Here is a 24,466-nt window from a genome sequence, read left to right on the forward strand (position 1 = left end):
CTTGCTGCCAGGCCCTGCGAGCATGTGCCTGCACAGCACCGTGCCATGCGGTAGGCATTCATCTGCCGTCATCCCGTTCCTTTCCCTTGAAGGGGAGTTCTACCGAACTGATACCGACGCGCTGCCAACGTCATCGAGACCATTCCCCATTCCCCATTCCATCGGCTGGGCATCGATTGGGTGGAGACCTGTGATTGCTTCCAGACCGAGCTGTCTTTCCACCAAGACTAGTATGCTTCTATACGGATATTCCGTACAGTTACATTGCTGCATGCAGTACGTATAATGTGTCACCACCGCAGCCAAACACCGCTAGATAAGGGTGTCACACGCTCAACCAGATGGCAGGCGCACAGAAGTGCCCCGAGAGGCTGTCCAAAACCCAAAACCAGGCCCAGTGCCTCGTTCGTCCGATATCTGGGTTTGCCTGCGGCCCTCGCTTCCAACCAAAGTCCACGGAAGGTGTCTCATCCGCAGCGCCAGAATCGGAGTTCAGGGGCTTGGTCTTGTGAGTGCGCCGCCGCCCCATTTCTTCCCCCACAAGGCTGCCCAGTTGGCCATGCGGGATGCAGGCTGGGCAGCTGGGCATATTCCAATAGAGGCCGTCCAAAAACTTGATTATAACAGCCAATCTACAACCATTGGGATGTCTCACCGTCGAGGGCGGTGGTGTCAGGCGAGGGAGCGGGAACGGGCGGGCGGGCGTCAGATAAAAATAGCAGTGCCGGTGCATTCCCTCCAACACGACCTGCAAGGCGCCGATCAGTAGCGCTGGACGACCAGGACGGTGTGGCAGGACTTGGACAGCTGTAAGTGCCGATCCTGCCAAACTCTATCGCGACGACCGCGACGACCGTCCGACATGCCCACCCCCGATAGAGCCTCGATGCATGAAAAGCAAGCGGCAAACAGGAAACAAGTCATGATGCAGACGGGCTGGGACTTGCAGATGCTGTACGGATATGGACCGGACTGCGAGGGGTGTCCGCGTATTCTCGAATGTCGCTCCCGGCTCGTCGTCTGAGCCCCCGGGCCCCTCGGACCCCTCGTGCGTGAATTACAATCTCGACGCACGAGTCGGAACTCATCAAAACCGCCATCTGATTAGTTCATCCTTTTGCTCAACTGTGAGGCCTCTGCTCTGGGCTGGACTAAGCTGGGCTGGGCTGCTTCACGCCAGTCATCCGATGAACTGTGCTGTCGCACCACTGGCAACGGAGCACGGCAAACAAAAGCTGTCAGTTGCAGCAGCCGAGCTCTCGTAGGGGCTGACAAGTGCGATTCTGGCCAGGCCCTGGCGGATTGAAACGAATGGCGAGCTTGCACCCTGAGTCTCTAATCTTCGGTCAGCTTCGTGATTGTCACAAACACGAGCTTGTTCCAAGGAAATGGGCGACCACCCGGCTAATCAGACGGACATTTGCCCGTGTACGTACAATGGGATTGAATGTGAGATATGGGCCAGTTCGGTGCCCAAAAACAGACCAATTCTCAATTACAGATATTTCTCCAGCGGAAATAGATTATTGCCGGCTAGTATATCCTACCTAGGCAAACATCTAGAAGCATGGGGCAGCACACGACCTTTCTATCCTCGCCTCCTGGAGCACCGCTGGACATTGGGACCCACAATCAAATTGACGGAGCTGTGTGTCATTCCCAATGTGGGCCAAGATGAAGCGTGATTTAGGACCATAGAACCCAATTCACGTGTGCATTTTCATTAACTTGTGCAGTACAGAGGGCCCATATGTAAATTCATACGTGCCTACGTAGGTACCTAGATAGCTCATGCAAGACGGGGCTCCCCATCTTAGTGCTGTGCAGTAGACGAATATCCACATGGAAGCTTGAACCGAATGTAAACCTGGGGTCGATCCGCAGGGAGCGTGGGGCCTAGAGTAGCCAGAGCGGTGGGCGCTAGCGGCTGGGGCTGTCCACCTCCCACCTCCAACCGCGCTAGCAAGCAGCAGGCCGACGTCCTATCAGGTGGCCCGCCGAATCCCAGGTCGCATCGCATCGCACTGGGCAGCTTTTCCATCGCGCAAGGCTGAGCGAACATCGCGCCCCGTCACGTCACGTCTCCACTCCAGCTAGCTATCGAGGAAGCGTCGAGCTGGCAGACCACCATGGAGATGGAATCTGACGATGATACCCTGCGCGAGCTCGCAGCTGGCAATTCTATGGACTAGTAAGTTGTCTGGCATCCACCTGCGCTGTCGCGATGGCTGCTCGCGACCGCAGCCGCCAAGGCTTCCTGACTGACATGTGCCCGCCTTCACAGCTCAGCATGGCCGCTCCTGCTCAGCACCATTATATCGCGTCTCGACAAGGTATGGCCCCATCGTGCTGACAAGAGCATGCTCTTACTGCGTTGGCTCACAGCCAACAGCCACTTGGACTGACACTGACCGGCCTTCCCAGATCGCAAAGAACGACTTTCCCATCCCACGAATCCCCGAACCAGCCTCCCCAGTAGCTCCCTCCCCCCAGGAGCCACGCTTCCTCGCCCCTCTCCCCTCCTCCGACGCCCTTGAGCCACCGCCATCATCAGCTCCGAACGAGGGAACCAGCTCGTCAGACTCGTCACAAGAGACCAACAAGGAGAATGCCGCCCCCACACCGCCCACCTCCGCCCCGGCGCCAACTCCCACTCCCGCTCCCGCCGCCGCGGCCACATCAGCCCCCGAGCCCGGCACGCTCCCGCCCCAGATCGTCGCCATGATCGCCGAGATTAACGGCGTCCTCAACGAGTCCTTCCACACCTACCCGCCCCACACCATCCAGCGGCTCGCCGAGCTGGTGCTACGGCCGAGGCAGCACTACAAATCGCTGCCGTCATATCTGCACGCCGTGGACAGGGTCGTCCACGTCACCAGCGGCAACAACACCTACCCCTTACCGCCTGCCATCCCAGACATGTCGTCCATGTCGCTGGGCGGGCCCAACGGCGTCATGGACCAGGGCCAGCCGCAGGAGAACGGGTCGGACACGTCCATGGCCTGGGTCAGCACGAGCAACGGCAACGCCATTGGCAGCGACGAGGCCCTAGGCGGTGCTCTGCTGACACCAATCCCGTGGCTTCAGAGGCGGTCGAGTGGGAACCGGGACGGCGATGGCGGGTCCGAGTCCGGGGAGTCGTCCACGCTGGGCTCGGACGGCGGGCCATCGCCCCTGGCAGCAAACCAGGGCACGGCATCGTCACAGAGGAGCTCTTCGCAGCAGTCCTCGAGGCAGTTCGAGACCCGCACCGAGAGCACAGAGACGATAGACGGGCCCAACGGCGTCGGTAGCATCGAGACGGTCTCCATTTCTGTCAACGGCATACCGCCCATGGGCTCGGCCGCCCAGCAGCGTGTCATCACCCAGGGCGAGCTCATCCGACAGGAGCAAAGGGCCGGAGTCGTGCCCGTCAGCCAGCTGCAGCGGTCTGGGCCGGTCGTCGTCACCTCGTCGGAAGCTTCGACGACCACGGCGACTGACGACGGTTCCCCAGCAGCAGACGCCGCCGTCAACGACACCGCTATGGGCGAGGGTGAAGGCGAGGGCGAGGGCGAACCTCCCAAAGACACCAGTAGCGAGAAGTCGGACGAGGAAATGCCCGACGAGGAGGAAGCACCACATGCCCGCGGGCCAGACATCATCGGCGCAGCAGACATGGGCCCGCAGGCGCCGACCTCCAGCAGCTTCAGCCTCAGCACCGGTGGGAACATGGAGGTCCGCGGGATCGACGTCGAGGCCGCCGTGGGGCGCAAGCACGAGGCGCAAACCGCAGCCACCGCCGCCGCAGATGAGGCGCCCGACTCGAGCGACGACGGCGCGGCCATCATGACGCCCGCCTCGTCCGAGGAGGGCGGGGAGGCCAAGACCGCCGAGCAGTCTGCGGACAAGGGCAAGGACGCCGAGAAGACAGCCGACGAAATGGTTGAGACGACATGCGGCCCGCTTCCCGGGCCCGCTAGCCCGACGCCGTCGAAGCGCGGCGCGGAGGACGACGCGGACTCGGAACACGAAGGCAGCAGCAGCCACAAGCGGCTGAAGGAGGACGCTGGCGACGGCGAGGGTCCCGAGCCCGAGGTGAAGGGTTCTTCCGCCGGGGAGAAGGAGACAGAGACATCGCCGGCAGCGGACAAGGACGGGGCACAGGACGGGGCGGGTAAGGATGACGCCGCTCCGTCAGACCGTACGTCGCCCGCTGGCGAGGACGGCGGCTCCGGTACCGCCACCACGGAGAAGAAGGAGGGCGAGGCCGAGGGTAAGGATGACAAGGAGGCAGAGAAACAGGAGGGCACCACCGACACCGGCGAGGACCCGACGGCCTAGGAGGACGCCGAGGAGCGTTGGGTTGAATGCATACCTGTGCGTCCCAGCCCGAAGAAGGGGAGGAGGGACGCCCAGGAGCTTGGCGGCGGTGGTAGTGGTGGTGGTGCTGCTGATAATGACGGTGATGACGGTCCAGACGGACCAGAGGAGGAAGGGGAGCGGGCAGACATCGAACAAGAAGAATCAGGACGGCCCTTCGGGGACTGTGGTTTGATATGACCTGATCTGGGGCACGTCATGAGGAGTTTGTCGAGTTCTTAGACACGCGCTCACTTGAGGGCGTAGATTGTATCGTGATAAATTGGCGCAGTCAGAGAGTCATAGCAGCCGGTCGAGGCATTGTCATCAAATCAAGCGTGGTAGAAAGGCCACATTACACGGAGCAAGTCCGATGTCCGCACTTTGTGAATGTTATCTAAAACCCCAGCTCGAATTTCTTCACTCGTCTTATTATGCTATGTGCGTAGCAAACAAAGCCAACCGTAAATGCTATCCCTTCCATGCCAAAACGCCAGACTCACCCCAAATTCTCTCACGCACAAACACATTGAGCCTCGAGCTATCTGACCTGCGCATGACCCCCTTCCATCAGACAGACAGACGACAACAGTTGTCCCATCTACTCGGTGATCATGGTGATATTCTCCTTGGTGATGGTACTGCACTGGTTCTCGTCACGCCTGACACGGAAGAAGGAGTCGCAAAAGTCAGAGCACCGCATGTACCGCAGGAACTCCTCGTCGTGCGTGATGACGATGAGCTGGAAGTTGGCCTGCGCCTGGCGCGCCCTGATGATGCCGTGCAGGCTCTGCGCCAGCGACTGGATGTTGTCGCTGTCCAGGTTGGTCGTCGGCTCGTCCAGCGCGATGACGCCGCAATTGACCCCGAACGACTCGGCCAGCGCCAGCCGGATGATGATGCTGGCCAGCACCTTTTGCCCCGCCGAGCAGCGTCCCCGCATGTCCATCTCCGTGTCCCGCTTGACCATGATGACGCGGTAGTTGTAGCTCCGCCGCGTGCTGTTTGACGCCGGGGTGTCTTTCTCGGAGCGGATGGCAATTGTGTCAACGTCGGTGCCTTGGTACGTGGCGCGCCACAGATCACCCGCGATGCGGTTGATCTCTTCCATTTTGATGGAGTGGAATTGCATGATGGCCTTGTCAAGCGAATCGCCAAACGTGGCCAGATCAGCAATGGCGCCTTTGGTCGTTTGCAAATCGATGCTAGATTTTGCAAATTTCTCCTCGGCGCCCTTGTATTCCTGGTCGTAGAGCTCGATCTGCTGGTTCAAATTGTTGTCTGTGGCCCTACTCTTCCCAATCAGTTCACTCCTGTCGGCTGTGAGAACGCTGATTCTCTTTTCATGTTTCTTGGCTTCAGCGATGAGACGGTCATAGTCATTCTCTGCATCTTCGGACTGCAGACGTTCGATCTTCTCGGCCAATTTCCCGAGGGCAGCCTCGTTCTCTCGGAACTTGAGGTTGTCTCTGATGTTCTTTTTGTTCCAATCGCCTTGCGACAGCTCCTCTTTCAGCGAATTGATGTGTTTCATGAGTTCCTCCATCTCGCCTTTGAGGCGGGTGAGCAACTGCTGGAAGTTGTGGATGGATCGCTCGACCGAAGCCAGACTGGATTCTCCGCCGCGATCCACGTAGTCTTGTATGTCATCCTCGATGATCTTTAGTTGATTGAGAGTGCGTGCAACAGTATCGCGTTCCTCGGCTGCCTTCTCTGCCTTCTTACGCCCCGCTACAAGAGCATCGTCACGCTGTGCCCTCGCAGCATCGATCTTTGGCTGAAGGTCAGCGAGCTGGGCGTCAATTTCGGAAATTCTCGCATCCTGCGTGTGATTGTCCGCTCTCAATGCCTTGATCTCATCAGACAAGCCCCTGCTTTTTGTCCATAAGCTGCCTCGCTTGAGCAATCTTGCCATCAAGCTTGCTGCTCTCGAGCTCGAGGTGGCTGACGAGATCACGGCTTCGTTGCCTGTCCGCAGACATGTTGTCAAGTCGCTTCTTGACTTTCCGCGTCTCTTCTGTGCAGATCGCCCGAGCTTCATCCACCTCTCCGGGAGTGCGTGTCGATCCGCCAGACTGCCTCTGAGACCTTTCCAGTTGCTCAATCTGCTCCTTTGCATCTGTGATTGCCCTAAAAAGCTGAGTGATTTCAGAGACGACGCTAGAGACAGATTGCAGCGACTCCAACTTTTCGCTTGCTTCTCTCCGGTGCTTGTCTGCTACCTCGAGCTTTCCCAAGACTTCGTCCCTCTCTCCCTTGGCCTCGTCAATCGCCTTCTCACTTGCCGGCAGCTCTTTAGCTAGCCGGAGGGCGGCATCATGTTTTGGACGGACTGACCGCAAACGCTCCAGCTTCTTGTCGACGTCACGGAATTCCTGCTCCAGTTCCGCCTTTGATTCATCGTTGAGATGTTTGGTGATCTTCGCCACAAGTTTCGACTTGGCGCGGTCCTCGTCAAAGGCACGATCGCACATGTGGCACTTATTTTTCGTTTGCAAGCAAGTCTGCGCCTGGGTCCAATACGACTTCATATGATCAAACAAGCTCAGATCCTTCTCGAGTTCCATCTTGTTCGCTTCCAGATCTTCGAGTTCTTCATTGTACGCATCAATGGAGATTGCCGATGGATCTTCTGCCGTTTCCTTGAGGACATCCAACACAGCTGTCTCACTGCCCGTCTTGTTGTCCGTCAACTTCTGGTGCTGCTTGGTGGCTTCGGAGAGCTTGTAGTCCACTTGCTTAAGCTTTTGCTGCAGCTGGTCACAAGCTTCCTTCTTCTCGTTCAGAATGGCAGTCTTCCCGCTTAATTCCGCTTTGAAATCGGCCTCGAGGGACCCGTGCTCCCAACCAAGGCGCACCTGCTCACCGAGCATCTTGCTCCAACGCGTGGTCAGATTGTTCAGGCTTGCCTCACGGTCTTGGGCTTCTGTCTTGCGCAGATCCAATTGAGCAAGCTCAGAGGCCAGCCGAGTGCAGTTGACGAGCTCGCTGTTCAGGTCATCGCCCTGCTGCTCCAGCTCGCGCAATTCTTTCTGCGTCTCTCGTATTTTCTCGTCCCAGTCATTGCTGGCAAGTCCGGCCAGAGCTTGTTGGTAACGGTCGTTCAGCGAAACCCTGTCACTTTCGAGACGATCGACGAGAACTTCGTCGCATTTCACCGAGTCCATCTCCGTCTGAAAACGCTTAACCTTGCGATCATTCTCAGCTTTCTTCTGTTTCGCAAATGCCCTCTCTGAGGTTTTGGCGTTCTTGTCATTCTCCATCTCCGAAATGCCTTTGTTCGCCGCGTCCGCCTCGTGCGACACTCGGCCCTGCAGCTGCTCGTGCTCCTTCTTCTTGCTGTTGAAGATGCCGTGGATCTTGCCGTTGAAGCGTCGTATCTGATCATCATCCAGATCGCCATCAAATCCTCGTATCTCGTGGGTCCGTGCTGCAGCCTGGATCATCTCAACGCGGGTGTGCAGCTGGCGTTCATACTTGTCCTTGTCTGACTGAAGCCTGCCCTTTTCCCCGAGCTTCAGATTCAAGTTGTTCTCGGCCTTGTTGATCTCGCCCTGTAAGCTTCGATAATCCGAGGACTTCTGGTCAATATCAGCTTGCAGTTGTCCGAGGCGGTCCTCATATTGCTCAAGGGATCTCCGGAGTTCATCATCACCCTCAGTCAACATGTCGATGGACTCGCGAAGCTCGTCGACGTTGTTGCGCCTGAATTCGTACTGGTCCCTGTTGTACTTGAGGTCGTTCATGATACCCAAAAAGTTGTTCGCCTCCTCACGCGACTCCCTCTCTTTCTGCCGAAGTTCGGCCACTTCTTTCTCGATGGCATTGACCTTCTCACGGTATTCCTCAATCTCCTCGGTCAGCTTCTGGCAGAGCCTCAGATTTTTCTGACCTTTGTTCTTGTTCTCCTCATTGTGCATGTGATGGACCTGGAGATTACGAAGCTTCTCGGCCTGTTTCTTCCGAACTACCTTCAGTTGGTCGATGGCCTTGGAGTATTTCTGGGCGTCAAAGATTTCGTCGAATTTCTTCTTCAGGGCAGATGGCTCGCTCATTGGCCAGAGTGAGTCGTCCTGGTGGCAGAAGATGACAGACTCAAGGATGGCAGGTGCCACTCCCAGGTAAGTGGGCACCATGCTATCGACATGACCAACCTTGGAAGAGCTTGTTGATTTCTCTCCGTTGGAGGCTTGCTCTCGAACCGTAGTCTCGAGGGTCTGGAATTTGCGTTGTCCAGCTTTCGTCAAGGTGACTTTGAAATGGCGGTTGACGACGTATCTCGCCCCATCTAGTCCTCTGAACTTGAGAACTACGCAACCCGGGACAACTTTCTCCTTGTCTAGTTCGGGATCGTATACGAAGGCGGCGCCATTTTTGCTGTTGGGTGGCAGCTGGCCCGTTGTAGCATACTTGAGACACTCAATAATGGTTGTCTTGCCCGAGCCGTTGTACCCGACGATCAGAGTGAGCGGGCCGTTGAAGGTGATGGATTCACGGAACAGGGGTTTGAAGGAACGGACTCCCTGGACCGTCATTCCCTCGATGCGTGACATCTTGACAAGGGATGGCGATGCTCATGAGAGCGGCCACTGATCTGTTGATGGTTGTCTCGGTTGAAAGGCAGAGGCGATAAAGATTGGTGGAGGACGAGTATGGTCGATAATGGACATTAGGGTTTTCTCTCAAAGAAGTCAAGCAGAGAGACAGAGACAAAGACAGGAGATACAGCTCGAGTTTGGTAAGTCGAGGCAAACGCGTGCCGTCTCAATTAAAGTCAGAGGCAGGCGCGTCTGGCTGCATTGACAAAAGTGGGGCCGTCGCCAGGTCAGCTGGGCAGCTAGGCAGCTGCTGCCTGTCCCCCTAGAGCACCCCTCCTCAGGCTGCCCCGAGGGTTTCTAACAACCCTGGGAAACCCGTCTACTTCTCTCTCATCGCGGTACATCTATAGAGCTTACTTTGGCTCGTCAATTGTTGTCGAGCAGAGGTGGAGTTTCCTGCGGATATGAATACAACATGATATCAGCCTAGATGAGAAGAAGTGATTACAGTTACCTCCGAGGTTGTTAGACTACGTGCATACTTGACGCAAGTTCTCGGGCTCGAACCGCCTCGAGCGAAGCAATTTTGTACAATGCGATATTTGCAACCAGTCATGTTTCTCATTTTAGCTCCACATGAGAGAGGTTCAGTAGTAGATTCCTCGACTAACAGTGCGAGTGGGTTCATAACGTGCTCTACGAGTAGGAGAAATAGCATAGTGCTACTCACTACAGTTATCAGACTAGGTGCCAGTATACCTAGTCGAGAGACAGAAACATGGCCCGATGCCGAGCCGACAAGTATCCTCCAGGAGGCAGCGTCGTTGCTCAAGTCTTTGTTTAGTGTCGGCTCGTTGTATGGTTTGACTCGAGTAGTGCCTTGATTGAGCAACGAGCCCGGCAGTGAGCCCGGAATTCGAGGTGGGCAAAGTTTGAAGCTACGGATCAATGCCCACAAACCTTGCGGAGACCGGAGCTTTTGGTCCGGGACCCATTGTTCGATGACTAGCAACTTGAAAGTTGTTCAGCGCACGGAGCTGAAGTTCCCGTCGCGGTAGACATATTCCCAGGTGTGGCCGTCAGCAGTTCAGAATAGGTAAGGCACTTTTGAATTGAAAATCGCTGCAGCTGTGTCTGGAAGACGGATGAGGAGACTGAAGATCAGACGGGTGCTCGTCCCCGGATGCTGTGTTTATCTAGGGGCAAGTGTCAAGACTGACGTCCTCTGCGCCAGCCAGGCCAGGCCAGCACAGCATCAGCTAGGGAACGTTGTTTATCCCGCAGTCGCAGGGGCTATGACAAGTGTGAGAGCGTCTTGGGTTCCGACCGTCCCTTTTGTCACAAGAGAAGGGTTGTGTGACTCCGAGCCGACAGCTTGCTGATCCACGTCAGGGACCGTCCGTGGGGATCTGGGATCTGGGATCTCGGATCTAATAGACGGCCATGGTCATTGCTCATACTTCTAATATGCCTCCAAAAGGGGATCAACACAACAGCAGACCCAGAGAGCCTGGCTCCCCAGCCGTTGTGTGAAAAATTGCTGACAGGACAAGGTGTCAGAAGTAGCGGTCCTGGAGCGAGCGCTGGGCGGGTATTTGATCGTCTTCTTCACATGAATCGAGCGCCCGAGTCTAGACGCTTAGAATGCTCAGGCTTGGGCAGCTTTTTAGTGGGGATCTCGCGGAGCTGCAGGCCTGGGACTGGATTTTGCAATTCCCCATTCCTGCAGCCAGAAATCCCATGTCCCCTCCCCTCCCCTCCTCGCCGTCCTCTAAGCTCCGGCCCAGCTCCTCCTTGCCCTCGTTGCCGCCGCCCGCATGCACATGCACACCCGCCTATGCTGGACCCTCGACAGCCTGTCCACCCTGCGCTACGCCCGCGCATGGATACCTTGGATAGCACCATGTCTCGTTACTGAGGGACCACATGCACTGCACCGGACCTCTGCAATCTTTTCTGGCGGCTGTCCCCGACCCCGTCCTGTGCCCCGTCCCCCTGGCCTGGCTTGTCCGTTTTACATAATATAAGGATCCTGCTAGTCGACCTGTGTACGCCAAAGAAGAAGGCAAAAAAAAAAAAAGGGTTGCTCGGAAAGACACCACTTCACCTGACCATAGTTCTCTCTCCCGAGGACGACCGCATGTCCACCTGCAGGCTCCTTCGTTCCCGAGCCCTCCTCCACCAGGGCCTGTCTGTTTATTCCCGGCCATCTGCATCTGCATCTGTCTCCTGGCCGCTGTCTGCTTGCTCCTTGATGCGGCCCTGCCAGCCCCGGTGGAAAACGCCCTGAAATACCGCGACACAGCGTCCCCAGCGCAGCTCTGCCCACCGCGAGCTGTCCACTGCCCGCCCGCCGTCCGCAAGTCTCCGCGCTCGACCGGTAAGGAGGACAAGGACAGCACAAGGACAACCTCAGAAGCTGCAGCCGCATGCTCAGCAGCGCCCTGTCCATAGCGACGATACATGCCAGACCACAAGCTTCATACATGTACGGCCGGCATCCCCACCCACCTCTACCGTGTAGATCCGAAAGCTGCACCAGTCATCCGTGCCTAGGTCCTACTGTAGGTAGTCTACTAGGCCGCGATGTCTCAAGGGCCCCCGCAGCCTCCCCCGGGGCCTGCGCCCAACATGTTCGACTTTGGCAATATGGGCATGCAAGACATGAACGGAATCGGGGTACGTTCCTGCTTTACATTCCACTCACAGCACAGCCCAGCGCCAGCCCATGCTGCCCCACTCCTCACTGCTGTTATTCCTCTGCAGTAAATCTTGATTGTTGCTTCTGCCGCGCACGAGCGGCCAGAGACCGACCTCGACCGGCCTCGTTGCTCAGAGTGCATGTCGTCCTTGCAGCTGCAGCTGCAGCCGCCGAATCGGGGGTCCGGGGGCCGCCCTCTCCAACGCTCGCCCGCCCGCGCGCCTGTGTCCACGTTTACCTTCACGTTTGTTTCCAATCGCTCAATGTTTGGCTGACCCAGAGTCCCTCGACTCTTGCAGATGACCGACAGCCAGGACATGATGGCGCTCCATGATAACTTTATGTACAACCTCGATGCGACCATGTCCATGAGCCTGGACCATCCTGACGACCCTGGCATGGGCATGTCTACCACCTTCAATCCCCAGCTCATGGGTGGGGCCAGTCCACAACACGGGTCCTTGGCCCAGCAAAACGGCCTCGGCGCCGGCTCGATCAGCATGCAGAACTTCCAACCCTCCCCATCCGAAGATAACGGCCCTGGAGCCGGCCCTCAGCCCATGACCAGCTTTGCCATGACCCAAAACACGCAGATGCCCGGCGGCTCGACCCTGACCGAGTTCACCAAGAGGAGGAACTGGCCAGCAAAGGTTGTCGAGGAGCTCAAGGACCTGCTGATGATCCTGGATGCCGACGGTCGCGTCAAACACGTCTCCCCGAGCATCACCGCTCTGACTGGTTACCTGCCCGACGACATCCTCGAAAAGTTCCTCAAAGACTTCACACACCCAGACGATCAGGGTCTACTGCTGACTGAATTGAACGAGGCTATCGCATCGGGCAGCCAAATGAGACTATTCCACCGGCTGAAAAAGAAGGATGGCAACTTCGAGATCTTCGAGTCCGTCGGCCACGCACACATTGCTGCGGCCAGGTTTGCAGCCAACCCAAACAACCAGTCAGCCTTCTGCCAGGCCGTGTTCTTCATGGCGCGGGCCTACCAGCAGCAGGAGAACGCCACCCTCCTTGACTCCTTCCTCGAGCACAAGATTGAGAACGAGCGCCTTAGGAGAAGGATCGCGGAGCTGCGCAGAGAGGAGGAGGCAGAGACCGAGGAGGCAGCGCGCAGCTGGCGCCAGAGCCAGGACAGCCGGGGGGACATGACACCATCCGAGGCGACCAACATGACCCCTATCGGGCAAAGCCCCAGCTTCTTCCGCTCCAGCACCGACGCGGCAGCGATGCCCCCGCCTGAGAGGCCAAACCCGCTCAACATAGCCCTTACGAGAGAGAACCTCGAGGGAGTCACAGCGGGGAACCGTCCGGACTCGATAAGGGACAAAATGGCCCGCTACGAAGGCACTCACGGTGACACAAATATAGAGAGGTTGACGGGCCTGCGCTACAACGAAGGCGAGAGAAGCCGCGGCATCACAACGGGTAATGCGAGCCCCACGCTCATCAAGGGCGATGCCGGCATAGCAATACCCATGGACAGAGACCCAAGAACCGGGGAGAAGAAGAAGAAACTCAAAGTTGCTGAGGAATATGTCTGCACAGACTGCGGTGAGTTCGCGAGGCGTAATTGGAAAGCTGTTACTGTCCAGATACTGTCTCTGACATGCTAATTTAGGCACTCTTGACTCCCCGGAGTGGCGCAAGGGCCCCAGCGGCCCCAAAACACTGTGCAATGCTTGCGGCCTCCGATGGGCCAAGAAGGAGAAGAAAAAGAGCAGCTCCGGCCCAGCAGGAGGAGGAAGTGGTCATGGCATGGGAGGGAATGTGCCGTTACTGGACCACGGCCAATCGTGATGGGATCATCGCAGCGACTTTCGCTGGTTCCACCACCACGATCTGTTTCAACAGATTCTCGCATGTTCTACGGGCTGCGTCTTGGCCAGAATGGCCCGGGTCATGTGCAGACATACTTTTTGTTCTAGTCCCTTACAGGCGTTCTTGGGAACCTGCCACATCGCTGGCAAAATTAACCACTACGGATAGATCCTCGCGGAAGGCGTTCTCTTTTTTGGGCGTGCGGTAACCCTGAGAATGGGGCACGAAATCACGAGCCACGGATCCCCCTTGTGGGGAAGATGCATAGGTTCCTGTGGGCATATCGGCCGACTAATGTGGCGGTGGCTCAGAGATGGTGTTGTTTACGACATTCTTGTGCCAAGATGCCGGGCCGTTCTGAGATTGGTCCTGGAGATGCAAGCGGCCCAAGGGCAAGACAGGGCGTTACGGAGCGAATATGCGCCAATGACCGGTCATTGAGGCGCACTCGCATGCAACCATGGACTCGGCTGGAAGGGGTAGCGCTCGGACGCCGACGAGGTGGCTGGACCTTGCGGTTGATTTCCACCTCGTCGCGCCGGACCTACCCTTCTTAGGAGAACCATTAGAGCTTGGGTACTACTGAGGTTGCCATTCCGTCGTGGCAATTCTCATGAATTTTGCAGATATGGTTGGTGCAAGTGACGACCTGTCTTAGGAGGGAAGGATGAAAAGTGGTGGTGATGATAGTGGGGAGAAGACAAACCACAAGCCGGTGGGCTGGGTCTGGACATGTGTCTCATGAGATACGTTCAGAATCATACTTTTATGAGCCTTGTTGCTTCTTTATGTATGGACCGGAGGCTCGGGCAGTCGTGAGGTCTTGGTCTCCCTGCTCTTAGGAGCCACGCGACGGTATCAATTCTCAAACCATCCTCCTCCTTCCAGTATCTGCCGGTCCTTCCAAGCGAGACATGTATACGGTACTCTTTGTTACCTCACTTGCACCCAAGCTACGATCCAACATTCCGCGGGGTTGTGTGCCAATAGTAAGTAGTACAACGCAGCTGAGGATGCGGGCATCAACACAATGTGGCCAGTCTCATCCGCAGCAACTCCGTACCAAACTGTGGTCTCAGAAGAGAGCTTGACCCAACTCAGCTGATCGTGCATTTGGGGGATCGACCGACCTCGCATGTTTGGGGAATAACCGCTGAGGACTCCCTGCGCCAAGCACACACATGATTGCTGTTGTGCGCTCGCATAAGTCGTCGAAAGCCTTCATGCGGCCATGCGGGACGGTAAAAGATGCTTTTATCGACAGTCAACCAGGGACCAGAGCTCGGGAAAGCTTCAGACCTCCAACCCCACACACCCATACACAGCACCACAACGACAACCACCCCCTCTTCCATGTGCAGTAGCGACGCGTGGGCGAGCATCCTGCGGCATTAGATCTCATTGGCCTCTGAAGTGACTAAAATAGGGAACTTGTCCATGCCGCCCGCTGTCAAACAGCTCGAGAGCCTGGCGGACCTTGATGCGCCCAGAATGGGAAAAGAATCAGGGATCTCTGGGTGATCTGCATTATGTAGTCTGGTAGTCTGGCGGTCTGTTACCAACCCCGTGTGAGTTTCAGCATGCGCAGCCTGTCTGGCTGCCCCGCCCTCGTCACTGCGCACAGCCAGCCAGCTACTGGGCCAAAAGGGGGTCCGAGTGGGTGACGACGGCTCCCTCATCATTCTGCGGCGTCTATCGTAGACAATCCAGAATTAAGGTGACGTATATTTATCGTCTACAGAATCCCATTCACGATTTCCACTCCGTCTTTGATCTTTTGTTCTTCCACGTCTCCCAATTTCGAGAAGAAGTTCCCAGCACACTTGACACAAAATCAAAATGTCTGACCAGCCTGGTAAGTAGAGTCCCATCGCGCTGCGGGAGCTACCCCGCGTCGTGAAGTCCCCTGCCAAGCCTCGAGCTTGGGGAAGTTTCACGATGCTCGACACAGCTCCCAGCTCTGCTATGAGTCCCAACTAACGACCGCTTGAATGGATAGAATTCGGCAGTAAGACTCGACGCCCTAATCGTGACAATCCATATACCCTAGACTAACGTGCGTTGTGAACCCCAGGCGGTAGCTATGGCGGCAGCGGAGGCGCAGGCGGTGGACGCAAGTAGAACCCAGTCCTGTCAGCCCAGAGGAGCAGCCCCGACTAATACGACTTCACCCCCTCCACAGTACCTCCCCGAGGAGGCCAGGTCCCCTTCGACGACGATGACGACGACTTCACCGGTGCCGCCGAGCACGCCACGCGCAACGCGGGCGGCTCCGGCGGCGACATTTTCTCCGCCGTGATCGGAAACTTCCTGGGCAAGAAGAACCAGCTGGCCAATGAGGAGGTCGACGAGCAGGGTATGCACCGTTCCATGCCTGAATCCATTCACATCCGAAAGAAGACAAAGTATACGAAAGACGGGGAGGGATTATGAGAATGATCAGAGAAACCCGCTGACACCCAGACTCAATCAAAACAGCCGCCGTCAACCAGCACAAGAAGCTGTACGGGGGCGAGGACGACGGCAGCACCGCGCACGACTCGTCGAGCATGGGCAACGCGGCCGCGCTGCAGGCGCTCAAGATGTTCACCAGCGGCAGTGGCAGCAGCGCGGGCAGCTCCAAGAGCGAGTTCATCGGCCTGGCCATGGCCGAGGCCAGCAAGCTGTTCGAGCAGCAGAGCGCCGCCGGCAAGGTCAGCGCCGACACCTCCAAGGAGTCCGCCGTGCAGCAGGCCGGCGAGATGGCACTCAAGATGTACCTGAAGAGCAAGACGGGAGGCGGCGAGAGCGGCGGGGGCGGCAGCAGCGGGCTGTTGAGCCTGGCGAGCAAGTTCATGTAGATTATTGGTGTGCTTTGCTACCCGTTCTACTCAACCTGACCAGTGTTGGCTGTAGGATGATGGTATGAATCGATGATTTTCAAGGCTTGTTTCCTTGTCATCTTGTGGCGACCTGTCACGATGTCTATGTCCATACTCACTCTATTGTCCTGCCGTTTGGCCACCTTTTGAAGAAGCGTCTCGGTTCATTGGCCTCGCATTTCTGGAGAGCAACATACCTTTATGAGGAAATGTAGTCGTGACATTTTTACGCTGATCTTCCATAGCATCTGACCCCTGGACTTGTCTGCCGGAGTTCACACATGGTCCCGGTCGCAGGTCTCTGATTAGTCTTCAACTTTCCGCTCGACCTCGGCACGACACTAGCACTGTGACAACCCCTCTCAATTGACTGAGGTCACTTACACCAGGATATTGACGATAATTGGATAATCGCAAGAAGGCTTGCCCGGGGTCTTAATTACAACAATGAGAACGAGCATCTTCAGTTGCTATTTTCCCACAATACTCGGAACTCGAAAACTCATAGTAATTTGAAGTCAACACACTGAAACAAACACAATGACAAGCCCACCAGACTCGTACGAAGCGGTTTCTCTCCCAGCGGTGCGCCTCTCGCACCACCCGCCCTCCTCTAAGTCGGTCACGCCCGTCGTTATGGTCATTCTCAACCGCCCAGAACACAAGAATGCCTTCAACACCAATATGATCGACTCGCTGGAGAAGGCCTTCGGCATGCTCAGCTCAGACCCACGGGTGAAGTGCATCGTCCTCACCGGCTCCGACCCGCAGAACAAGATATTCTGCGCCGGCATGGACCTTTCTGGCTCTCCCTCCGCCGGAGCTGCGAACGATGGTCCTCCGGATGCCCCGGGGCCAGTGACCCGGGACACACGTAAGTATAAGTCCTAGAAATCCCCCCCTCCCCCGGCCCCCTCCCCAACCTCCTCAAAGTTTCTCAGCAACACCCGGCTGACCGATAAACCCAACAAACCAGACCGCGACGGCGGCGGCCGCGTGAGCCTCGCCATCTACCGCTGCCGCAAGCCCGTGATAGCAGCGCTCAACGGGTCCGCCGTGGGCGTCGGGCTGACGATGACGCTGCCCTGCGCGATCCGCGTGGCCCCCTCAAAGGCGCGCGTGGGCCTCGTGTTCGCGCGGCGCGGGCTCGTCATGGAGGCGTGCAGCTCCTTCTTCCTGCCGCGGCTCGTGGGGACGTCGCGCGCGCTGCACCTCGTCACCACGGGCGCCACGTACGCCGCGGGCGACAGGCTGCTGGACGGGCTGTTCACGGAGCTCGTGGGTGACGGGAAAGAAGTGCTCCCGCGGGCGCTGGGGATCGCTGAGGGGGTGGCGAGGGAGTGCTCTGTTGTTAGTGTTGTTACGATGTGGGATATGATCTACCGTGGCGCTTCGAGCCCGGAGGAGGCGCACTTGCTTGAGAGTAAGGTGCTGTATGACCTGTTCCGTGGGGAGGACCTGGTTGAGGGTGTGAGTAGTTTTCTGGAGAAGAGGGAGCCGCGGTTCAAGGGGACCATGGAAAAGAATGCGCCGAGTGTGTATCCTTGGTGGGAAGACAAGTTGAAGGGGCCGCAGTCGAAACTGTGAGCTGCGGAAGCGACAGCCCCTGCTGGGAGTTCTCTGTGGACTTGTCATGCAAAATATAGCCGAGCCTATGAGAGAGCGTCTAGCAAATGTGAAGCAAATAACAAATAAGCATAACCATGTTTGCATGCTCACAACCATGCTTTCTTCTTTCTCAATTGGTTATATTATTTGGTATCTCATAGAATAGTACATTTCTTAGGGAGTCCACAAGGGCCCTCGCCATCCTTCTCCTTCTTGGCCGCACCGCCATTTTGTTGCTGAGCAGCGGGCGTCGACGCCGAATCCTTCTTATCAGCAGCAGCAGGCGCCGAGGCAGCCTTGCTGCCGTCTGCATTACTTCCATGCAGTCAACCCGTGAACTTGGAGACGGTCTCGTAGAAGGTCTTGCCCTGGATGCCGGCGACCTCGAGCTCCTTGGGGGTTGGCTGGCGCGATCCGTCGCCGGCGGCGAAGGTTCCCGCGCCCCAGGGGCTGCCGCCGTGGACCTCGGAGAGGTCGGTCAGCTGGGCGAAGTTGTTGGCGTAGCCGAGGGGCACGTAGATGATGCCGTGGTGGGCGAGGGTGGACATGGCCGCCAGGGCCGTGGACTCCTGGCCGCCGCCGGGGGAGGCCGTCGAGATGAAGACGCCGGCCAGCTTGCCGTGGAAGTCGCCGCCCTGCCACTGCTTGCCCGTCTGGTCCCAGAAGGCCTTCCACTGCGCCGGGAAGTTGCCGAACCGCGTGGGGATGCCGAGCAGGAAGGCGTCGTACCCCGCGAGCGTAGCTGGGTCGCTGAGCACCTTTATGTCGGTCGGCTTGGGCGGGGCGTGCATCTTGGCGAGAACATCCTCCGGCAGGGTCTCGGCGATTCTGCGGGCAAGGTGTTAGTATCCGTGGGATCACACACGAGATTGCGAGTGAGGGTGGTTGAGCCGTACTGGAAGATATCTGCTGTGCCGCCAGCAGCCTCGATTCCCTTCTTCTCAGCCTCGGCGAGCTGCTTGATGTGCCCGTACATGGAATACTAGAGTGGAGTCGTTAGCCATTACTTTGGAAGTAGAGGCATAAAATCTTGGACGGCTATTGTTACGCGTATGGGTATGCAACAATGTTGTAAAGCCATCGTAGAAACATGGCTAGTTATGGACCATGGGATATAGCTCTGGAGGGAGGGGCGAGTGGGTACTCACGTAGACAACTGCGATCTTGGGAGCCATCTTGGATGTCTTGTGCTGGTCTAGCAGTACAGCGATAATATCAATTGGAGTATACAAAAGCTAATCGAGGGGCACCAATACGGTCTGTTGTGTATACGGAGAGCAGGTTGTTGAGATGATGAGCACGGATGAGCCTGGGAGTCCGGCCGCCTTATATAGAGCTCCGTCCATTGCTCAGTTGTCTTGACGCAATGCAGCGCCTTGAATGCGACGGCAGGTGTTAGGGCAGGTTGCTAGGGCGGGAATGCGGCCGTGCCGCCGAATGTTGTCAGGGCAATCCACCCACAGGGAAAGCTCTAGAACATCGTACGTACCATTAGGTATTCTGCTCCGTAGGCTGCCCGCCTGTCATGTCTCAGCTCATGATGGTATAAGCAGACCAGATGGTGTGGTGGGGCCGCGTCTCCCCAGCACGGGCACACTGGCACGGCACGGTGACGAATTGTGGACTGGAGCTGCGGCTCGTATCAAACTCGGTCCATCGAGAGGAGGCGGAACACGGTACAGCACGCATTGCATGCCGCACAGGTGACCAGACTGGTCAATTGCGCGCAGAGGCCCTCGTCTATTCCCATCCAAGGCGACCAGCATGTCGTTTGGCTTTGATGAAGCTTTGGTAGCATGGCAACCCGGATCTCCGTTTGGCAGTTGATGGTGCTAGCGCTGCTGGTGTGATAGCTTCTCCGCAGCAGCAGTTGGATCGAGGCAGGGGTTGCTGCGTTGCTGGGCTGCTGCGGTGTCATGCTGGGACATGAGGGCCTGCAAGGTGCGGCCAAAGCTAAGATGGTGGGGTATGTACCCATGTACCTTGTTGCCTCCCCCTGGAGCTTGGCTTAGACGTCCTGCTTAATCATGGCTTACTGCTACTGCCATCAGCAACCAGCAGGTGGATCAAATGCCGGCTGGGTTTGTCGTGTCTGACAAACCGTTGGCAATCAGACAGATGCGCTCTGGTGTGCGATAGTGCTGAGTACTGATCGAGATCCAGGCGAATACTATGATTAACATTACTGCTGCTGCTAGAACCTTGAGCTCCGCTATGTACATGCAGTCAAACCGTAATCGATGGAGACAGCCGCACAACCTCCACGGTAGTTTCTCCATGAGTTGTGATGTACTGAGTCAGCACCTGCGTGAGCACACATCTGCGTCCAAGCACACAGCTGTTTTGGGAAGCAAGATTACAAAGTGTAGGTCATCGGCGACGTGGAAGGACAAAGGACGCGCAGGCTTGCAACTGTGGAGTTTCCCGAAACTATGAGACGTGCATCTCGCGCACATGGGAGGCTCGCGCTGGGGACGTTCCTTCTTATTCCACGAGTATTGGCCTCCCGTCGCAGAAGGACGCCACATGTCTACTGATACCTCGAACAGCTCGTTCCTTCTCTACCAGACCTTTGTGATGGTGCTTCATCCGACACTTCCGACTGTCCCATGCAATGAACGCCTCTAAGTTACCATCATGACTGGCTCTTTCTCATACCTAGGATGTAAATGCCACAGGCCAACCTGCTTTGTATGCCTCATGCAGCCAATTTCCCATTTCTCCTGTACAAAACCACCCTGGAAGCCATATACAAGATCGAACCAAGAGTCAGCCCGGCCGCCGAGTACCCAATCACCCCCATCCACTCCCGCTCGCTGTATCCACCGAGGATCGCTCCAGCAATCGGCGTACCCACCAAGATGGAGAAGCCAGTCAAGGTAAACGTCATTCCCATCCGCGTCCCGACACGGGACATATCAGGCGACATGGTCAGGATCGCTGAAGGCGTCACAGACACGATACCCCCTGAGAACAGGCCGTATAGCAGCGCAAAGACCACCAAGCCGGCCAGATTGTGGATGCCTAGCCAGCCATAAAGCAAGATGGCTGACACGGCAGCACATGCGATAACCACGTTCACACTCCCTAGCTTGTCGGCGAGGTAGTTTGGCACGATCCGGCCAAACACACTGCCCACGTTGAGCAAGGTGACTGTGTACGGGGAAAAGTCCAAGCTCGACAGATGGTGCCTCTCGCAGAAGAGCTGGATGTAGAAGAAAGCCGTGTACAGGCACAGAAACATGAAGGTGCTCGCCACAACGAACAGGACGAACGCTGGGTCCTTCAAAGCACTGGAGTCAATGAGCGCTCTCTTCCGGCCAGATGGCGGCACCCGCGTCTTCATGAATATGATTGGGATCACGCTCAGTCCCAGTAAGATGAAGGCGATGACACGCGTGGCCCAACCAAAGCCTATGCCAGAGACGAGCCGACTGAAGATGATTGGGAAGACGATTCCCGCCAACGGACTCCCTGTGCTGGCGATACCAATGACAAACGCCCGTTTCGTGGTGAAGTACTGCGACAGTATGGCCGTTGAGGGAAGGAATGTACAGCCCATGCCCACACCAATACAAATGCCTTGCGCCAGCAGGAGATGCCAGTACTCTGTGCCCAGGGATGTCATAAACTGCCCAAAGACGATGAGAAGGAGTCCGCCGATGAGCAGGTGGCGGAAGTATCCTGCATCATATAAAGGTCCAGCCACAACACCAACCAGCATCAGCAGGGACGCCTGAAGCGACCCGATCCACGATATAGAGGACGACGATGATGACGTGAGCAGTGTCGTCTCGTAGTACGTTTGGAACACTCCGAATGTGTTCACCAAACCCCAGGTTGCAACCAACACAACCCACGAGCCGAGTACCTGCAGCCAGGCTTCGGTCCCGCCATCGGGGATCGGGCCGTGTAAGGTTTGAGGTGCACCGCTCTGCCCCGGGCCCGGCGCAGTCGGCGAATCCGAGCCAGCTGGTTTATCAGATCCGGGACTTGGCTCGATATCTTTTTCGGGGTCCACTCGTGGCTCTTTTCCTTCCTCCCGATCTGAGACATACGGCTTGTCGGAGTCAGATGGGGCCGCCAAGCCCGTTTCTCGGTCCATGGCGTCCCCGCCGAGTTCACTAGGTTGGAGTATGCGACTGCCAGTGACACTAACCAGAACAAGGACGGCTCTCTTTGACTGCGCAGAAATTGCCGAGTATCGATGACGATTCGAAGCAGAGGAAGATACGACTGAAAGCCCCGTCTACTTACTTGCAACTGATATGGGCCGGGTAGATAAATGATGACTCGTCGAGCACTTGTGCACTGAGCAATGCAAGATGCAAGAGGATAAATCTATATTCCCTACTTGCGGATTTCTGACCGTCACGCGGTCCCTGTTATGTCCCGGGCCAAAAGCCGAAGACGCGAGGGGGAGGTGTTCTGTTTCGGGTGTAGACTGGATCGGATATAAGGCGTGATTAGTAGTTGCATTGTGCTCCTCTGGGTAGGGATTGTCAAAGGCCGCAGCTTGCTCTGCAAACACCGCCCAATGGCGCAAACTGACTGCTCTGCCTGCAGGAGGCCGTGCTCTCGGGATCTGAAGGCGATATGGCGCCCTACCAGCTAAGTTCAAGGCTTTGCCTGGCCACATGGCAACCACTTCGCTGTCTGGCAACCCCTGAGAGACCAGGCCTCCCTCGCCGGGGAAGACTACCTAGGAGCGGTCACAATTGAGATTTATCGCCGAAGACATTCCTACCTGCGGAGACTGATGGGACAAACGGGTAGGGGCCGGAGTTACGAAGCAGCCAAGGATGGGATATTCGCTGTCTTCTGGCAACTCGCCCTCACCGTGCCCTTGGAAGAGCACGGTTCATTCACACGCAAGATCGGTGGTGGAAAGTGGCATGTGGAAGGCAAAACACGTATTGGTATTCTTCTACTGAGGCACCGAGTGCCTCCGCACTCACACCTCTCCCAAAAGATTTCGGTTCTTCATGAAGAGCACATCGTTCCAAAAGTTCTCCATTCCCTCCCCTAGGACCGCACGTTCGCAAACAGGTCGGCCTCCTGGTGCTCGCAGCCACCGCAGTGGCAGACAAACCCGTACACGGCCTTCAGCACGTGCCGGTAGTCGCAGTACGAGACCAGCATCTCCGCCCCCTTCTCGATGTCCCTGGTGGCCGTGAAGGTCATGGCCTGCTCGCGCTCGTCCCAGTCGTACTTGGTGTTCCTCTGAGCACCGCACGCGTGGTTGAAGTTGGACGCGATGGCGAACACCCCGTTGTAGCCCCGGGCCAGGTCGAACCTGGAGGTGGGTGAGAATGTCAGTGCTTTGTCTTGAAGGCGGGAGTGAGGTGCAACTTACGAGTTCGCGTTCCACTTCTGGCGCACCGGGCACGCCTCCCACTCGTGGTACCCGACCAGCCCGTCGTAGACGGCCCTCTCCTCGCCGCCCAGCCGCGCGTGCTTCGCGCAGAGCTTCTCCAAGCCCCTGGCGCGGAGCAGGGGCGCCTCCACCAGGACGTCGGTGCCGTGCTTGATGTCGGCCGCCGCGAACACCCCGTAGCCCTGGAGGGCCGACCTCGCCACGGCGATGTGCTCGTTGGCGTAGGTGCGGTTGGGCAGGGCGTCGCCGGGGGCCCAGCCCGCACCGAGGCACGTGTCGGCCCGGCGCGCGAGGCACTGCCAGCCGTTGTCGTCCCTGCTTGCGCGGAGATAGGTTAGTATACTATTCACATGTGGCTGAGTATGTGGTGGGATGGGATGTGTTACTTACTCCTCGGTCACGCTCTTGGAGTGGGCCTCTGCCCGCTTTGAGGTGACGGGTTCCTCATCCGAGGAATCGGAGTCGTGGTCGGAGGATGAGTATGGATATGCCTCTGGTGGGCAATCCTCGGTGAAGGATGTGTGAGGTGAGGATGAGGAGGAGGGAGGGAGAGGGCGAGGGTGGAGAACTCAGCCGTCACATCAGGGGTGTCTGGGCCTGTGGACGGGGCAAAGTCGTCGTTGACGACTTTGTTGTCGTTTGCCTCTTCTGCGAGGTCTTTGGTGCTGGGTGATCCAGGGGGGTCGGCCTGGTCAGGAGGGGGTAGGTCCCTTTGGACCGTTTGGTCGACGGGGGTGGGCGTCGCCATGTTGGGTCGGTAGGTGGTGAGGTGAGAGAGAGTCGGGTTCTGGGAACGTAGAAGACTGTATGCGGGAGACCGCTGTTGTGGTCTGCCAGAAAGTTTGTATGAGGAACGTTCTAACACACGACCCGAGTATGAAGTTATGGCTGGAGATGGGAGTTGGAAGGAAGTAGAAGAGGGGCTGGGAGGGAGGGTTTAAATATGTTTAGCCAAGATTAGGCTCCTCTGCAAAGTCTGATCAGTCAATTGTCCATTCAATGTCATTCAAACGAAGCTTTCCACTGTGTTGTTTAACTTCGTCCGATTCTTCTGGTGCAAGTGTCCAAAGGGGTTAGCGCGTCGCGAGCAGACTACCAATCAACAGAGATAGCAAGTCATGAGCTGGGATGACAGCGCGTGACAATAGGGTTCTGTGAAGGCGACTATAGCATTATACTCACAGGCTTGGCTAGAGTGATTGTAGAG

The 24,466-nt window shown here is 57.1% G+C and overlaps 8 protein-coding genes across 8 annotated transcripts; 4 read left to right on the top strand and 4 right to left on the bottom strand.

The window, feature by feature from the left end:
- Positions 1-2,129: 2,129 nt before the first annotated feature.
- Positions 2,130-4,323, top strand: INS49_002709 (uncharacterized protein; the record flags this gene model as incomplete). The annotated part of the gene is made up of 3 exons (XM_043163514.1): positions 2,130-2,191; positions 2,285-2,333; positions 2,425-4,323. 3 exons carry the CDS (start codon positions 2,130-2,132, stop codon positions 4,321-4,323), a joined length of 2,010 nt encoding a protein of 669 aa, XP_043032020.1.
- A 619-nt stretch (positions 4,324-4,942) lies between these two features.
- INS49_002710 (uncharacterized protein) lies at positions 4,943-8,894 on the bottom strand (the record flags this gene model as incomplete). Its single annotated transcript, XM_043163515.1, has 2 exons — positions 4,943-6,133; positions 6,207-8,894. The coding sequence occupies 2 exons, from the start codon at positions 8,892-8,894 to the stop codon at positions 4,943-4,945; spliced, it is 3,879 nt and encodes a 1,292-aa protein (XP_043032021.1).
- Positions 8,895-11,510: 2,616 nt separating this feature from the next.
- INS49_002711 (uncharacterized protein) lies at positions 11,511-13,392 on the top strand (the record flags this gene model as incomplete). The annotated part of the gene is made up of 3 exons (XM_043163516.1): positions 11,511-11,558; positions 11,880-13,146; positions 13,214-13,392. 3 exons carry the CDS (start codon positions 11,511-11,513, stop codon positions 13,390-13,392), a joined length of 1,494 nt encoding a protein of 497 aa, XP_043032022.1.
- Positions 13,393-15,252: 1,860 nt separating this feature from the next.
- Positions 15,253-16,253, top strand: INS49_002712 (uncharacterized protein; the record flags this gene model as incomplete). The annotated part of the gene is made up of 5 exons (XM_043163517.1): positions 15,253-15,268; positions 15,413-15,421; positions 15,488-15,520; positions 15,596-15,769; positions 15,892-16,253. The coding sequence occupies 5 exons, from the start codon at positions 15,253-15,255 to the stop codon at positions 16,251-16,253; spliced, it is 594 nt and encodes a 197-aa protein (XP_043032023.1).
- Positions 16,254-16,814: 561 nt separating this feature from the next.
- Positions 16,815-17,861, top strand: INS49_002713 (uncharacterized protein; the record flags this gene model as incomplete). The annotated part of the gene is made up of 2 exons (XM_043163518.1): positions 16,815-17,148; positions 17,251-17,861. The coding sequence occupies 2 exons, from the start codon at positions 16,815-16,817 to the stop codon at positions 17,859-17,861; spliced, it is 945 nt and encodes a 314-aa protein (XP_043032024.1).
- Positions 17,862-18,208: 347 nt separating this feature from the next.
- Positions 18,209-19,057, bottom strand: INS49_002714 (uncharacterized protein; the record flags this gene model as incomplete). Its single annotated transcript, XM_043163519.1, has 3 exons — positions 18,209-18,710; positions 18,779-18,864; positions 19,031-19,057. The coding sequence occupies 3 exons, from the start codon at positions 19,055-19,057 to the stop codon at positions 18,209-18,211; spliced, it is 615 nt and encodes a 204-aa protein (XP_043032025.1).
- Positions 19,058-20,580: 1,523 nt separating this feature from the next.
- INS49_002715 (uncharacterized protein) lies at positions 20,581-21,987 on the bottom strand (the record flags this gene model as incomplete). Its single annotated transcript, XM_043163520.1, has 1 exon — positions 20,581-21,987. The coding sequence occupies one exon, from the start codon at positions 21,985-21,987 to the stop codon at positions 20,581-20,583; it is 1,407 nt and encodes a 468-aa protein (XP_043032026.1).
- A 920-nt stretch (positions 21,988-22,907) lies between these two features.
- On the bottom strand, positions 22,908-24,007 carry INS49_002716 (uncharacterized protein; the record flags this gene model as incomplete). Its single annotated transcript, XM_043163521.1, has 4 exons — positions 22,908-23,178; positions 23,239-23,574; positions 23,650-23,765; positions 23,840-24,007. 4 exons carry the CDS (start codon positions 24,005-24,007, stop codon positions 22,908-22,910), a joined length of 891 nt encoding a protein of 296 aa, XP_043032027.1.
- Between the last annotated feature and the right edge of the window lie 459 nt (positions 24,008-24,466).

Source organism: Diaporthe citri (genome assembly GCF_014595645.1).
Source record: "Diaporthe citri strain NFHF-8-4 chromosome Unknown scaffold_1, whole genome shotgun sequence".
Taxonomy (NCBI): Eukaryota; Fungi; Ascomycota; class Sordariomycetes; order Diaporthales; family Diaporthaceae; genus Diaporthe; species Diaporthe citri.